The sequence below is a fragment of the Malus domestica genome, chromosome 10, assembly GCF_042453785.1.
Source record: "Malus domestica chromosome 10, GDT2T_hap1".
Taxonomy (NCBI): Eukaryota; Viridiplantae; Streptophyta; class Magnoliopsida; order Rosales; family Rosaceae; genus Malus; species Malus domestica.
Window position 1 is genome coordinate 40,007,428 of NC_091670.1, and position 15,271 is coordinate 40,022,698.

Sequence of the window (15,271 nt, forward strand, 5' to 3'; positions counted from 1 at the left end):
CTAAGATTAGACAAAGAGCAAGGATATATATATATATATATATGAAGCTCTGCCGGGTAAACCATGGCTCCCACCGGGGTTATTCATGACTCGGCTAATAAAAAGCAGTCTCAAGCAAGGAAACGCAGGATGGAAGGTGGAAAAGGTTAGTTCGTTTCACAGAAAAAGGACTAAGGAAATTGAGTCACTCAACGGCGGGGTCTAAACACGAAGAGTTGCACTCGTTGCGGAACCTAACTCTACACTGACGACGGCCCGCACCACTTGTGTCCGCCTTCCCCGAAGGCAACCCTCTCTTTCATGCATGCAAGCAGCAATACTGGAAGACCATACTCACATGGAAAGAAAGAAAGAAATATATAATTCATGAGAGCATTGCAGCCTTGCGGACATAATAAGAAACTCTGCCAGATTGTTCCAAAATTGGTCAGACTTCCACGGCCCTTTTGATTATCTTTTCAATGTTTGAATTTCTTGAGGGGTACCTTTGGGATGACCGATGAGTAAACAATCATTCAATGCACCCAAACCCTAAATTTCACATCTTTATTTGTACCTAGAATTTTCTACACGACTACTTGAGTTTTTGTTACGTAACAAAAAGAGTCTTATGGTCATTATATAGTGGGATTTTTTGTTTAGTCAAGTCAAATAGTAGAACTTTTGTTTGACCGTGTATTTCATTATTCATCTAAAATAAAAATAAATAAGTTTCATCACTAATAAATTCACGAAAATATCAGTATATGCAATTGCTCTTTTATTATTATTATTTGTTAAACATAAAATTGTCCAACGCTCCTTTATTATTCTCATCGATCACGAGTACTATAAAGAAAAAATGGCTCCAAAATACTGAGGCGTGTAGTAAAGGACAACTACTAATTTAAGTGTAGCCTTGGCTTACACTCAACGAGTACTCCTTATAGATCCTCCACGTGCCATTGTCCAAGGAGAGAATAATGAAAATTCTATGCCTCCATCTATTTTACAAATCTTAAAATGATATAATATCCATGTTATAAATTAGGCTTGTGGGAAAGTTGCATGAACTAAGAAACTTAAAGAAAGAGCAAAGAAAAATAAAGCCAAAAGGAAGCAGTCCACCTTCCACGCCATTAGCTAATAGTTTCCAAAAGCTAGAGGGTGAAGAGCATGGTATAAATAAGAGGCCGTACTTGGAAACAAAAGATTCAAAAGCTAGCTAGCTAGCCAGCCAGCCATACATGGCTGAAAAATCTTCCCGGACAAGAAGCACCGCTCCGTTTCTATCTAAGACGTTCGATTTGCTAGAAGAAAATGACGGAGGAGATGGTGGTGGGAAGAGAAATATTGTGTCATGGAATGTAGAGGGCACTGGATTTATAGTATGGTCTCCTGATGATTTCTCAGAGCTCTTGTTGCCTAAATATTTCAAGCACAACAATTTCTCCAGCTTCATTCGCCAGCTTAATACCTATGTGAGTTGCCCTTTCTTTCTATCTCAACAATTTCCGTCTATTAAATTTGAACTCAAAATTTCATCGGCTATATTTAGCATTCTATCTTTATACAAAGAATACACTTATGGAAAATATATGTATCTTATCAAAGGTTTAGAAAGCTAAGAATGTTTTCTTTGGTTATTTTTTATCACTTGATTAAGAACCCATTATTTCATAGATTAGAGAATAAAATCTAGGGTTTGAACCATTGACTGGTGTACTCATTAAAAGATTTCTTGGATTGAGGATGATGGTTTTCTGTTTGGTTGGTGTAGGTATCAGAGTAGGTTGTCCCCAATATGAAACATAACGACCACATGTGCTTCGCATCACTGATTTGTATTGTTTTAAGCTTGAAAATTCATCACACGTGAGAGTGCATGTTGAGAGGGACCTTGTTGGTGCTTATAAGAAATTGAACTATTTCTCATATTACCAATTAGTTTTATGATGGTAACCCCAACTTTTCTTCAAATTATACCTCTCCCGGAACAATAGTCAAACTACAAGAAAATATAATTATTTGATAATAAACCATAAACTTATACCCACCATGTGAAATACCTGGTGTAACTGCATTTTTATCTCCTCTTAACATGTTTTCTTTAATTCTCATGTTACTTAATTTGATGTAACGTGAGAGAGAAAAAATGAATATTTCTCAATTTCACGCTAGAAATTTCAAAATAAATCCATTTTCACCTATTTTCCTTTTGGTCACAGTATCTCCCTGGACTCTTCAATTATTTTAGCCAAGGTAAAATCTTATTGTCCTTTATCTTAATTATTTTCAAATCCATGTGCATCCGTATGTTTGTAGTCTAATTAGCAATCATTAGCGGTTCAATGGTCAAATTTGGTTTTGGAATAAACAAGTCTAATCGTGGTAGGTACCCTTTTATCCTTTTGCAGGAATATGGCCTCTTCAATTTTGTCTAATACCATTCTCCCAAAACAAAATTGTTTTCTTAGTCCAACGACAAGAATTTTAGGTAAAAGATGTATATGCCTGGTTCTCTTTTTGTGACCGCTTTTAAAATAGTTAAAAACGTCTTTAATTTTTTTACAATATTTGGTAAAAATAATTAGGAGCTTTTTCAATCACAATACTATTTTTAGTACTTTTTAAAGTCTTAAAGAAGCACTTGCGTTCTTAGTGAAAATTTGGTTGTGCTTCTAGTAAAAGAACTTATGATCATGAACGATGAGCTACATATATCCTAGGTTATTTTTTTATCTCATAATTCGGATGGGTTTACAACACACTCAAACCATAGGCTTGGTTTGTGCTTGCTTATGAGCAAAAGTGCTTCCTATAAAAGCAGCCCCAACATTAGTCAGAGGCTTAGCTATTTTAACTTGTGATCCTAACCCTCAAACCCTAAAGCAGGGATTCAAAAAAACATCACGAAAAGAGTGGCAATTTAAGCATGAGAAATTCCAGAAGGGCTGCAGGGAGATGCTAGTGGAGATCACCAGGAAGAAATGCGAACCAAGTGCTTTTCCAGTGTATCTAAAGGCTTCAGAAGAGAGTGGGAGCACAAGCACTGCAGTGGTAGCAGCAGAAGAAAACAACTGCCTGCTATTAATGGAGGAGAATAAGAACCTGAGAAAGCAGAAGTTGGAGCTGCAGGTGCAAATAGCTCAGTTCAAAACACTGGAAAGTAAGCTGTTGGACTGCGTTGCTCAGTGCATGGACGACCATCAGAACAAAGTTCGATGCTGATGGCACACTACAAATTAGTTTGGCTTTATGGAATAAAAGAATTGGCAGTTCATTGAAACGATATCTCTAAACAATTTCATTCGAGTGGATGACCGTTTTAGCCATATGTATGAATAAAAGAAATTGGCAGTTCATCACGAGAATACTAATTGTTTACCTTAATTGTTGGTGGACAACTTAAATAACTAAACGGACTTCAAATCAACTTGAGTTTTTTTTTTTTTTTTAAATGATCTTTAACTAATGATAAAAAAAAAAAAACAAACGGTTCTGATTATTTTTATTGTTTGATTAAATAAAGAAAGTTTATCATACTAGGAATCAAAATCAATCGAGAGGGTGGATGTAAGTATTACAATAAAGAGGACGGATCCATAACACCGCATTTTTAACACCATTAAATTCACCCACTATTGAACCTCACATGGTTATTTCTCATAAATATATTTAACTATTTCTAGGAAAATTATTTACTTTTTCTGCATAAAGCCCACTAGCCCATATTTAACCAGACCAGCCCAACTACAAGGCCCAATTTCTCAAATATTTTAGCCCTTTTTCTCTAAAAGCCCCCTTCATTTTCATTACTCTGGTTCTTCTCCCCCAACTCCAAAAACCCTAAACTCTAAACCATGGATCCGAAGCTCTTTGCCAAAACCCTAATCCGAAATGCGATAGCGAGCAGGTCCTACTACACGAGCAGGACCAAGAAGCCGACCCTATACAACAAAATCAGTCCGCTCGGAAACCCTAGCCTGAACGTGGTTCCGGAGCTCGACGACTGGGTCTTCAATGGCAACAAGGTCCGAGTCGCGGAGCTTCAGCGCATCATTCACGACCTCCGCAAGCGGAAACGCTTCTCACAAGCCCTCCAGGTTTTCTTTCTTCCCTTGCAATTTGCGTTATCCCCTGTTTGGTTGCTCAGAAAATGAAAGAAAATTGAAATATGCATCAAAGTAACTAATATTAGTTAAAGGAAGTGAGTGAGAGTGGGAATTAGGATTTTGGTTAGATAATGTGTTTGTTTGTATCAAAAGTAATTGGAAAGTCCTCTGCTTTTGAAGTAATGTCTTATAGGTTGCAGATTTCGGAGTGGATGAAACAGAAGGGGATTTGCATATTTTCGCCGGTTGAGCATGCCGTGCAGCTGGATTTGATTGGGAAGGTGCGCGGGTTTGTTTCCGTGGAAGAATATTTCGATGATTTGAGGGAGGAAGATAAGAACTTCAAGACGTATGGTGCTCTTCTGAATTGCTATGTCCGGCAGCGCCAAGTGGATAAGTCCCTCGCTCATTTGCAAAAAATGAAGGAGATGGGATTTGTTTCTTCGCCTCTAACTTACAACGACATCATGTGTTTGTATACGAATGTTGGCCAGCATGAGAAGGTCCCGGGCGTTCTAGCTGAGATGAAGGAGAACAATGTCCCTCCCGACAACTTCAGCTATAGAATCTGCATCAATTCGTATGGTGTGAGGTCTGATCTTGAAGGAATGGAGAAGGTTTTTAAAGAGATGGAAAGCCAGCCTCACTTCGTCGTGGACTGGAACACATATGCTGTCGTTGCCAATTTCTATATAAAAGAAGGCCAAACCGACAAGGCAATGGATGCTTTAAAGAAGTCGGAAGAGAGGCTGGAAAGCAAAGACGGACTTGGCTACAATCATCTGATTTCGCTCTATGCGAGTATGGGGAATAAGGGTGAAGTTTTGAGATTATGGGGTGTTGAGAAGAGTGCTTGTAAGAGATGCATAAACAGGGATTATATGGGCATGTTGGTATCTCTGGTGAGGCTCGGTGAGCTCGATGAAGCTGAGAAGGTGATGGAGGAGTGGGAATTGTCCGGAAACTGTTACGATTTTCGGGTGCCACAAACTCTCATTATAGGCTACACGGTAAAGGGATTATATGAGAGAGCAGAAGCTCTGCTTGAAGACTTGATGGAGAAGGGAAAAACAACCACCGCGAGAAGTTGGGAAATAGTGGCTGCTGGGTATGCAAATAGGGGTGAGACGGAGAAGGTTTTCGAGTGCATGAAGGCGGCTCTCTGTCTGTCTTCCGAGAAACGGTGGAAACCTAACCTTGGAGTTGTGACAACCGTATTGAGTTGGCTTGGTGATGAAGGCAGTGCCGAAGATACGGAAGCTTTTGTTGGGGCGTTGAGGAATGTCATCCTGGTGAACAAGCACATGTATCGTGCGTTGTTAAAGGCATATGTAAGAGAGGGTAAAGAAGTAAGTAGTGTTACGGATCGTATGGAAGCTGATGAAATTGATGTTGATGACGAAGAAGCAGAGGACATCTTTGCCACTAAAGAAAACAAAGAACACATATCCGCAGATTAGAACATCTGCGGAAGCTTAGGGCGTGGCGAAAGGTCTGCAAAAACAGATTTTAAGACGGTTTTTGTGGAGTTTCGCGATTAAAAACCGTAACAATTTATGTGAAAAATGCGATTGTTGAGATTTCGTAAGATTTTGCTGAGTCCTGTGAGAAAAATGTTATATTCCATAAAAGCATTTTTACCATTCATCGGCCCCTATTAGTTAGGGAAACTTTAACGAAAAATTACATTTTTACACGAAAAAGTTAATTCTGGTACTATTCACTTTACCTTTTATTTTGTCCTTATTGTTAAAACTCAAAGTTTTCAAGTCATTTTCATTAGTTTTCCTATTAGTTATTGTTTTAGAATTTTCAAGCTAAGAAACAGAAAATCTATCACACAAGACAACCGTTTAGAGCTCATTTGGAAGTGCTCTTAAAATAACTGGACAACGCGTTAACTTTTAGAGAAAATATTTCTTGATTTCAAAATGCTTCCTGCACGAAGCACCGGTTATGCTTCTTGTAGAAAGCACTTTTAGTGCTTTTTCAAAATTTCCTTGCATGTTTACTAAAGATTAATTCCAAAAGCATTTTCAACTATTTAAAAAGCAGTTTTAAACAAACTCTGGATTATTTAACAAATCTCACTTCCTCCACTGCCATTTAGTTTTAGCAATTGAATTGAACAAATCAACATAAAATTATGGGACAAAATTAAGCCTAAGCATGCAAAACGTCCAAGGTACTATATGGCAACAACTAAAATTTGAACAAAAAGCAAAGCAGCAACCGATAAACTTGATGATCTTGCTTAGAACCATCCCAAATAACCCCAAATTTGCAATCGTCGATTGCACAGGAAAACATATGAAAGCGTTTAATAAGACAGCATCTCAAGCAAACTTTTGGAATGTGTATAATGTCAGCAGACACTGCATAACATCAGAATAAAAATTGCTTTGCCGGGATTATTTGATAAAACGAGGCTGCGCTTCACTCTGTGAGGGTAGCTTTAAGCTCTCCGTTGCTTTTCAGCTCCATCACGATATCACAACCTCCGATCAGCTCACCTTTGTAGTATAGCTGAGGATACGTTGGCCAGTTGGAGAAGACTTTGATCCCCTGCCTCACATCCTCGTCGGATAAAATATCAAAGGACCCAAAACTCACACCCTCTTCTCTAAGGGCATTCACGACCTTGGAACTAAAACCGCATCTGGGTGCATCGGGTGTGCCCTTGATGAAGACCATCACTGGTGAAGAAGTAATCAATTTCTTTAAACGATCTTCAAGAGTATCTTTCGGAACAATCCCTTTCTCTGCCAAAACCTTCTTGAGCTCACCACTCTTTTGCATCTCCAAAACAATATCTGATCCACCAATTAGTTCACCTTTGATGTATAGTTGAGGATAACTGGACCAGTTTGAATAAACCTTAAGCCCTTGACGGACTTCTTCATCAGAGAGAATATCAAAACTCTCAAAGTCCACCTTTTCTTGCACAAGGATATCGACCACCTTTCGGCTGAAACCACACTTGGGTTCATCTGGTTTTCCCTTCATAAACAGCACAACAGGGCTTTTATTAATCAGGCTTTCGAGTCGAGAGTTAAGAGTTTCACTCACACCAGTAGATGCTGAGATTCCACCCTTTCCGCTTCCAGCTTCAGTTACTTTTGCCCCAGCAGAATCAGTAGTATCAATTCCATGGTCTCTGAAAACTTCCTTTAATTCACCACCCTCATGCATTGAAATTGCTATGTCACACCCACCAAGAAGCTCCCCTTTGCAGTAAAGCTGCGGAAATGTTGGCCAGTTAGAATACTTCTTCAACCCCTCCCTGACTTCACTGTCCGAAAGAATATCGAAACTTCCATATTTGACATTCTCCTTCTTCAAAATGTCAACAATTTTTTGGCTAAATCCACATTGGGGCGCCTCAGGGCTACCTTTCATGAAAAGCATGACTGGATTGGAGTCAATCAGCTGCTGCAACCGCCTTTTCAAGGCATCAGCAGGGCCATTTTGCACTTGAGTTTTCACCTGGGAAGAACCATTTTCTCTTGCTAACTCTTGGACTGTTTCGAGTATGGTCGATCCAGCAGCCATCCCAAGGCTTGCAGGAGCAGCAGGTTCTCCAGGGTTAATTGATCCCGCAATCCTAGCAACTTTATTGGCCAAACTGGATGGATCTGCGCCTTCTAATGTATCAGCAACCTTTCCATCCTGACAAATGAAAACACAAACAGAAAATGACCAAGAGAAGAAAAATACACAGAATTAATTACAAAAGTTCATTAACATCATTCATATGGGATTACTCAGTAAATTGAAACTTTACACGCTTTACCACTTATCCTATTAGAATGAGTATCACTATATTGCATGTGACAACTAAGTTTGCACTACTTCATCTTCCAAACACATGAGTCATAAATCATCCTGCAACAAATAACTCGAAAGTAGCAGGCCTGGTTATTTTCACAGAGCACGTCTTAAGTCGAAGTATAACAAACCAAATCACCATCCGAATTCTCTCACATTCTTCGGGGTGGATAGCCATTCAAATTGATAAGGTGTAACATAAGGCTTCTTTTAATATCTGATATTCACATCACAATCCATGCCACCATCCTCAGATCCTAGTCCTTCTCCAGTCACACACACTAACAAAGTGTTCCAATTGAACTTCTACCACCCTCTCTCAAATTTTGAGTTTGGCATCATAAACGGAGCGTATTAATACTTAATTCTCATTAGAAACTATCGTACCGCAACTATTATCCTATAATTAACAATAACAATAAACTCTTAACTCAATTGTAAACCACCTGCCACCAGATGCAAGCTAAATACCCCACCACATTCACACAACCTGATTAACCAAATGTAAAACCTGTTTTCACATTCGAAATTGAACAACCTAATCATGCTTATTCAAAAATCACACAGGCAGCATCAAAATCACCAAGAAAACACGTATAAACCCAACAAGCATACCTTCACAAAGGCGAAAAACGGCACAGCAGAAACCGAATAGGCCTCGGATATCTCCGGCTGTTCCTCAGCTTCTACCTACAAATTTACAACCAAAAGTAGATTAAAATTTAAATTAAGAAATATATACATACACACACAAAACAGAAAAAGCGAAAACCTTTAGAGCAGAGGATGAAACGTTACCCTTAAGAAATGGGCGTGAGGGAAATCGGTGGAGAGATGGGCGAAAACCTCGTCCATGTGCTTGGAAGCTTCACACCACGACGCCCAGAAGTGCAGAACCACCGGCGCGCCGCCGTGAACCAAGCTATCGAGCTCCTTCTTCGACTGCACATCCTTCACTGAGCCACCCATCGAGAATGGAGTCTGCTGAATTCGAAAACCCCACAACCAAAAGCGCGAGAGAGAGAGTGTGTGAGGTTTTTGAAGCTGCTTATTATATCAGAGCAGAATGACCATGGAAAGACCTAGAAGACGCTGTGGCCTTTTGCGAACGTACTCTTTCAGCTGACGAATCGTGGAGGAATGCGATGGATCATCTCTCGCCGTTGATTTCTCTTGGGATTGATTCCTCTATCGTGTATGTGTGGGTTCTATCCACACGATATTGCTTGGTGAGTTTTAGTTTGTAGGGTGCAACTTACGTTGGATCAACCCGAATTCGATTTTGTCTAACTCAATTTAATAACCCTCCTAATCTCAATCCGACCTCAATTAAATCTTTTATTAGGTTGATAGTGCTATTTTTACCTTTTTATTTTGTTGAAGTTTTGGTATACGTTTTGTAATTTAATTTTAACTTTGCAGGGTTCGAACATTAAAAATAATCTTTAAGTTGTTTGCTTTAACTTTTGTATGGATGGATGTATACATGAAATTTTAATTAATATTAAAATATTTTTAAAGCGTCTGAGAGGTGATAATAGAAAACATTTTCTTGTAATGCCTGAATCTTGACACGTTATGTTGTCGAACTGTAAACATAAATGATGCATTGGTTAATTATTACTTGAATGCATAGCGTAAATTCACAATCTAACAAGAGAACGTTACTCGTGTGAGTAAATCTGAAACATTCAATCCAAGATTTCAAACAAAAGATGAAATTAAAGTTTAGTCCCAAGCCAATACATAGCAAATGCCTCTTCTTTTTTTCTTTGGTAGTGGGAGATTTTCACCACTCAAAAGAAAGTATACATCATCAGTTCCAACTCCTTTCAAAATCTTAATCACATTTCGCAAAATTTCGTTACTTTCTCCTCCAACGATTTGGTCGTCGATCATCCCTAAATCTCAATCTCATAAGCACCATTTCGAGAAAGCACTTGAATTCATTTCTTTGTGAGAAATGTTAATTGCTTTCGATTAACACTGGCTAATTGGACTAGTATTGTTCCAGCATTTTCTCCTTCGGTCCACTTAATCGATTCTTCCTCCAGTAGCTTCAGAACCTGTGTCAATTTGACATACAAAAGTCAAATAACGAAGCATTTGTTAAACAGATGCAGCAAATAATTATGAATCAGTCTTACCAATGATCGTCTTCGCGATCCTTTTGAGATATCTTCCTCTTTTGTATCGCATATGACCTTAAGGTACTTGATTGCTGACTCGAAGATAGGAGACGATTTCAATAAACATGGGAAGAAGTTCAAAGAAAAATAGGAACACAAGAACAATTACTTACATGAGATGCCAGAAAATGATGAAATTTGACACTTCAAAAGACGTATTGCCTCCTTGGCACCGCGTTCTTGCAAGTCAAGCACTATTTCACCTTGAGTCTCAACATTTCTGACAAGTAACAAAATAAACGAGAAGAAGATAATAATTAGCATTTCTGACAAGGAATACAAAGCAACAGATGACAGAACTTTTGATAAAACGGATTCTAACCTAGTTTTAAGAATCACTTCATTCGACTCATCCTCTGCTGCACGCGCCTTTTTGAGGAAAAAATGTCCCTGCAGTAGCACAATAGAAGTCATAAATTAATTTTCTCGACGCAAAAAAATTACCAATGAGGGGGTTGTTCTACACTTGAAATTTTGATATCTTATCATTTTAGCTTAGATGCGTGAGCAGGTCAGGTTCTGTATCAAACTACGCCTTGTTCAATTTTTGAAGCAGAGTCACAAGATGCTGTCATTCTTTGTTAAGGAAACTAGTTCTTTTTCTTTTATTTGTATGAAAAAAATATAAATCATATCCAATCACTTCATAACAGAAAGACGGAAACCTTACTTGTTCTAGAAGTTTGTAAGCGCGATCATGATCCTCCTTAGCAAATGCGGCTACAGCCTAACAAACGAAATGATATCCTTACTCAATAGTGTGTAAAAATTTAAGGCTACTAAGAGACACTACCCTCCATGTTTTATATATCAAACAATTGCACATAAGATAAGCCATAAAAAGATACATACAGCCTGGTAATAGTCCTTCATCGTACTCCGATACTCCTTCACAGATCTACGGAGAACCTGGTAGCTATCTTCGTCATCTGCATCTGTAGTTCTAGCACACTTTAATTGTAAAGGAAAATACAAGCATAAACATGGATTTGACAGACAAATTGACACGAGCAACACACACGGAAATTAGCTACGGCCTCAAAATGTCTTTTGGATTAATCTGGATTTCATAGGAATTGAATAAATTCTTAAGGGCACCATTCCCTCCACAAAGGATATTAGGGAAATGAAGTTTCTCCCATATATAGAAAAGGGTGCATACCTTCCTCGCCATGATGATGTTGATACACAACAGCCGACTTGTACTCTGAAATGAAATCGTCCGGAGGTTCAGCAACTAGTTGTCCATATGCTCCATATCCACTCCCTGACTTTATTGTTCTTCTTGGTCTCTCCACTAGTCTCTCCTCGGCTCTCTCGGAAGCACAAAACAGAGAAGCCAGAATATCCTTCTCGAGATCATTTCTCTCCTTTTGCTGTCCAGTAGATTCTGCTTCGTTTGTATTTGAAGCCCTATCTCTGTTACTGCATGAGACGAGCACAAACAAGTCAGAGTGATTGGTATAATAAACTAGGAACTAATGAACACTAAAGTATTGAAAACGCATACCCTTCGGTGGAGTTTTTGGATTTTCTGTCGGATGATACTTCATATTTCAGGGACAAATCTGCAGACTGGACAGTAATCTCAAATAAGACGGAAAGGGAGATAAATACCAAAGTAGAATTTACTAAGCATGCTGAACCGATTTCATGGACTAGATCTTACTGTACCTAAAACCTAAATGCTACACAAAACGAGCCCCCCCTGTCCATCAAAACTATGACAAAACAATAAAGACATTTTTACTTTCAAATATTGATTACAACAGCTGCACAAAACTGCATGAGTACATCCACTTACATGAATTGTGAGCTCTCGTCGTCTTTACCTCTTTATATGAAGTTAAGAAATCCAAAAGCTTAAACAAATTATATTATAATTGAATTAACTTTTCTGAAGAACTGATTGGAATGTACATTAGTGATGCAGCTTGACATGTAATTGTTTAGAAATCAGAAGGCACACAAATCCCATTTTGGAAGTTTACTAACCTTCTCACTGGATTTTCTGATGAGTTCGTTCCTTTTCTCGGAAGTTGATGCTGGCAGATTAATCAGTTTTTCCATGCTCTGAATGGTATTAAAAGGAATTGTATAACATCAGCAAATGGGAAAATTATTTTACACATACATCATATAGTAACGAAAGGGCTACAACAGTTGTAAAGAAACTGCCCTTCAGGTTTCGAGAAGTAAGGAGGGTTTAGTGTACCTTTTCCATATCATATCCGCAACTATCTGCATATTCCAAATAAACCAGGATTAGGGTTCACACATTAAGGTCATTGAACAAACAACGCTTAAATACAACACGAACATCCATCAATTGGATCCAAAGTAGTCATCTTAAATCTACAACCATCAAACAGATTGAAATCAAAACTTTCAACACTCAGTTCATGCACCAAGTCTTTCTTTTAATTACGGTATAAGGATCATGCATTGCCCCAACTTAATCATTTTCTTACTTTTACTCTCGTCTTCCTTCTCTAAACCAACTCACTCTTGCCCTCTACACTTCAATGTTCTTTCTTCCGACTCTTCACTCCCAACTCCGATAACCATGAGTGTGTACGATACTTCAAGTGAGTGAGTGAGAGCGTGTCTAATCGTAAAAGCATTATATCATCTCCATTCGAGAAATCCAACACGAGCGAATTCATCAGAACTAATAATCCACAATATGCTAGAGAAAATTCAAATCATCCTTAACAATTTCAACAATCATTTCAGACTCGTAAAGACTAACCTTCATGTAAATTTATAAACCAAAGAACAAGTCAAACTGAAAATCTCAAAACAGAACAGATAAGGATCGAACTTTACCAAGAACTTGCCGAATCTGATCCCTCTCTAGCTTGAACCCAACTCCAAGCATACTGAACAGAAAATCCTCCATGCCCTGGTGGAGCAGTTCATCCCTTGAGGAACACGACTCATCGTTTTCGACCCAATTTTCCGACATTGGCAACACACTGGAGTCCAGCTTCAAGGGCTTGGTTGCTTCATTAGACCCATTTGCCGGCGCCGGCGCCGTTTCCTTCACATACTGCTTCCCAATAATGCTCGAAACGCTACCAACCGAAACCGGCCGATATTTCGGCTTTGAAGGTCTGGGATTCCCATTCCCGTTCCTATTCCTATTCCCATTCCCATTTTCTTGATAAGGCGGCTTCTTATAGATACTATTGGCAGGTAATCCGGAAGTTTCTCCGCCATTGGGTGCAGAGGTAGCCAGGGCTTCGGCGGCGGCGTCAGCATTCTTCCCTGCCTTGCAATACGCAGAAGTGATTTGATCGAGAGAAAACGCAGCCCCAAACACCTCCAGCAAACCCCTCAGCGCCATATCGTCAGCGAGACTCGACGCGCCGTTCGAACCAGAGGCCTCCATTTTCCCAGAAACACGTAACACAAAAATGGATTCTGGGGAAGACGAAGAGACTGATTAGAACAACAGAGGTGGATTCTTCCCTAAACAAAATTCTGGGTTTGAATCAGGAATGCAAAACAATCAACCCCATTTGAACAAAAATTTAAAATTCATAAGAATTAATCGGAATTTCGGACTCGTAGACTCAAAGTTTGAAGCTTTTGGTACTCAAAAGACGCTGTTTTTTTCTTCTTTTTTCAAAAATCCAACAGCAGTGATAATATTGAATTGAATGGTTTCAACAAAATCTGAATGCGAGTGAAGTTATGAGAGTGAGTGGATTGAAGAATATTTTGTATAAATAAAAAAAAAATAGAGAATAAAGTAAACTTGAAAAACAAAAACAAAGAAACAGAAGAAAGCAGCATGCTTTTGGCGCCTTCGCTGTTTGCTTACTCGCTTTCTCCCTTCCAAAGCACGTTCCTTCCGATGGAAGTTGTTGCGGAACTCCCAAAGACACTGAATTTTTTTGGCCCACTGAGTGATTGAGATTGAGTGGTCAAGTCTCAGAGTTTAAGTACTGATTGGTGATTGCCTACCTGGTTAAATACCAACAAAAAATACATGGATTTGGTCAACTAAATTGTGTGATGTTAGGAGGAGTTCACGTGCGCGTAAGTGATGTGGCCGTTGATACATTCGGGTTTACATGCATTAATGGGTGAAAGTGACTTAACGGAGACTATACCAAACCGCTTTGATAGATTAGTTTATTGTTTGATATTAAATTGGGAGAATGTTTGGTATGTTTTTTAAATTTTCATATCTAAGTTGATACGCAATTCTATATCAATAAATATATGAAGATTTATATGTATGTTATGTCATTGGTTGACGAGAGATTTTTTAATATTTCTAGAACACAACGTAGTACATCACGTGTCATAATATTATAACACATGGTATACCGTATTATGTTTCAACTACACATAAAAGTTTATATGCCACCAATGTTTTCTTTGAAGACTATATTAGTTATGACTCATTCTAGTATCTAATGCAGCAATAGTATTAGTGTTATAGAAATAAAACATGTGTTAAAATATCATTAGACTAGAATTAAAAAGTGAGTATATAGAGTACTCACTAATAAGTACTTAAATATTATCTGTATAATGGGCCCCACACTAGTGAAAGGAGGGCAGAGAATGGTGTACGCCTTTACGCGTGACCTAGGTTTTCTCGCATAACGCACGCTCTCCTTTCTAGTTGAAAACAATATAAATTTCATTAAATGAGAAAGACCCAATACATATTACATCAAATTGCCCAATAAAAATCGAGGATAGTCAATAAGCTCATTCAACAAAAAAAAAAAAAAAACGAAAAAGAGAACCCTAATCCTTATCCCGCAAAGGCAAAATGCATTTGGTGGCGCCACCACTGCCGCCACTTCCACCTCGCCATAAGCCACAAGGGTAGTTGCCCTAAGAAAATCGACACTGCGTTGGATTCGACAAAGGCATTGCAACATCAAAATTTCAAACCCGCAACAAGAGAACAATCTCAACCAGATTTCTTCAATGAAAACATCACACCATTGGAGAATCACCACTTCCAAACCCCAATCACAAACCCCTGCAAAAAAAAAAAAAAAAAAAAAAAATCACAAACAATAAAGAAGAGATGGGGGCTAAGGGGCATTAAAACACCCTCCTAATTTACTAAAGGGTTATTTTATACACACCCCCACAATTTTATAAACACACCCCACATTAAAAAAATTT

The 15,271-nt window shown here is 38.5% G+C and overlaps 4 protein-coding genes across 6 annotated transcripts; 2 read left to right on the forward strand and 2 right to left on the reverse strand.

The window, feature by feature from the left end:
* Positions 1-1,034: 1,034 nt before the first annotated feature.
* Positions 1,035-3,415, forward strand: LOC103446416 (heat stress transcription factor B-2a-like). The gene is made up of 2 exons (XM_008385523.4): positions 1,035-1,460; positions 2,875-3,415. Exons 1-2 carry the CDS (start codon positions 1,227-1,229, stop codon positions 3,208-3,210), a joined length of 570 nt encoding a protein of 189 aa, XP_008383745.1. The 5' UTR covers positions 1,035-1,226; the 3' UTR covers positions 3,211-3,415.
* Positions 3,416-3,788: 373 nt separating this feature from the next.
* On the forward strand, positions 3,789-5,737 carry LOC103446418 (pentatricopeptide repeat-containing protein At4g21705, mitochondrial). Of its 3 annotated transcripts, none has more exons than XM_008385524.3 (2): positions 3,789-4,085; positions 4,295-5,737. In XM_008385524.3, exons 1-2 carry the CDS (start codon positions 3,843-3,845, stop codon positions 5,552-5,554), a joined length of 1,503 nt encoding a protein of 500 aa, XP_008383746.1. In that variant the 5' UTR covers positions 3,789-3,842; the 3' UTR covers positions 5,555-5,737. The 3 variants fall into 3 exon arrangements, with proteins under 3 accessions (XP_008383746.1, XP_008383747.1, XP_028953997.1); XM_008385525.4 differs by having other exon boundaries at positions 3,794-4,085; positions 4,288-5,737; XM_029098164.2 differs by having other exon boundaries at positions 3,797-4,085; positions 4,275-5,737.
* A 587-nt stretch (positions 5,738-6,324) lies between these two features.
* LOC103446419 (monothiol glutaredoxin-S17) lies at positions 6,325-9,179 on the reverse strand. The gene is made up of 3 exons (XM_008385526.4): positions 8,721-9,179; positions 8,538-8,612; positions 6,325-7,763 (listed from the first exon to the last, which is right to left on the reverse strand). The coding sequence occupies exons 1-3, from the start codon at positions 8,889-8,891 to the stop codon at positions 6,531-6,533; spliced, it is 1,479 nt and encodes a 492-aa protein (XP_008383748.2). The 5' UTR covers positions 8,892-9,179; the 3' UTR covers positions 6,325-6,530.
* A 445-nt stretch (positions 9,180-9,624) lies between these two features.
* LOC103446420 (putative nuclear RNA export factor SDE5) lies at positions 9,625-14,063 on the reverse strand. Its single transcript, XM_008385527.4, has 12 exons — positions 13,941-14,063; positions 12,941-13,537; positions 12,327-12,352; positions 12,107-12,184; positions 11,622-11,686; positions 11,274-11,536; positions 10,964-11,046; positions 10,782-10,838; positions 10,434-10,501; positions 10,225-10,331; positions 10,070-10,143; positions 9,625-9,988 (listed from the first exon to the last, which is right to left on the reverse strand). Exons 2-12 carry the CDS (start codon positions 13,503-13,505, stop codon positions 9,869-9,871), a joined length of 1,506 nt encoding a protein of 501 aa, XP_008383749.1. The 5' UTR covers positions 13,506-13,537; positions 13,941-14,063; the 3' UTR covers positions 9,625-9,868.
* Positions 14,064-15,271: the final 1,208 nt, after the last annotated feature.

What these genes read in the sequence shown, in the direction of transcription:
- LOC103446418 (XM_008385524.3), top strand. Translation starts at nt 3,843, where the DNA reads ATGGATCCGAAGCTCTTTGCCAAAACCCTAATCCGAAATGCGATAGCG. An exon ending in GCTTCTCACAAGCCCTCCAG is followed by an intron (nt 4,086 to 4,294) that starts GTTTTCTTTCTT and finishes TATAGGTTGCAG; the next exon opens with ATTTCGGAGTGGATGAAACA.
- LOC103446420 (XM_008385527.4), bottom strand. Translation starts at nt 13,505, where the DNA reads ATGGAGGCCTCTGGTTCGAACGGCGCGTCGAGTCTCGCTGACGATATG. An exon ending in ACATCATCATGGCGAGGAAG is followed by an intron (nt 11,047 to 11,273) that starts GTATGCACCCTT and finishes CTAGAACTACAG; the next exon opens with ATGCAGATGACGAAGATAGC. An exon ending in TGAAGGACTATTACCAGGCT is followed by an intron (nt 10,839 to 10,963) that starts GTATGTATCTTT and finishes TTCGTTTGTTAG; the next exon opens with GCTGTAGCCGCATTTGCTAA.
- LOC103446416 (XM_008385523.4), top strand. Translation starts at nt 1,227, where the DNA reads ATGGCTGAAAAATCTTCCCGGACAAGAAGCACCGCTCCGTTTCTATCT. An exon ending in TTCGCCAGCTTAATACCTAT is followed by an intron (nt 1,461 to 2,874) that starts GTGAGTTGCCCT and finishes ACCCTAAAGCAG; the next exon opens with GGATTCAAAAAAACATCACG.
- LOC103446419 (XM_008385526.4), bottom strand. Translation starts at nt 8,891, where the DNA reads ATGGGTGGCTCAGTGAAGGATGTGCAGTCGAAGAAGGAGCTCGATAGC. An exon ending in CTCACGCCCATTTCTTAAGG is followed by an intron (nt 8,613 to 8,720) that starts GTAACGTTTCAT and finishes GTAAATTTGTAG; the next exon opens with GTAGAAGCTGAGGAACAGCC. An exon ending in CGTTTTTCGCCTTTGTGAAG is followed by an intron (nt 7,764 to 8,537) that starts GTATGCTTGTTG and finishes TTCATTTGTCAG; the next exon opens with GATGGAAAGGTTGCTGATAC.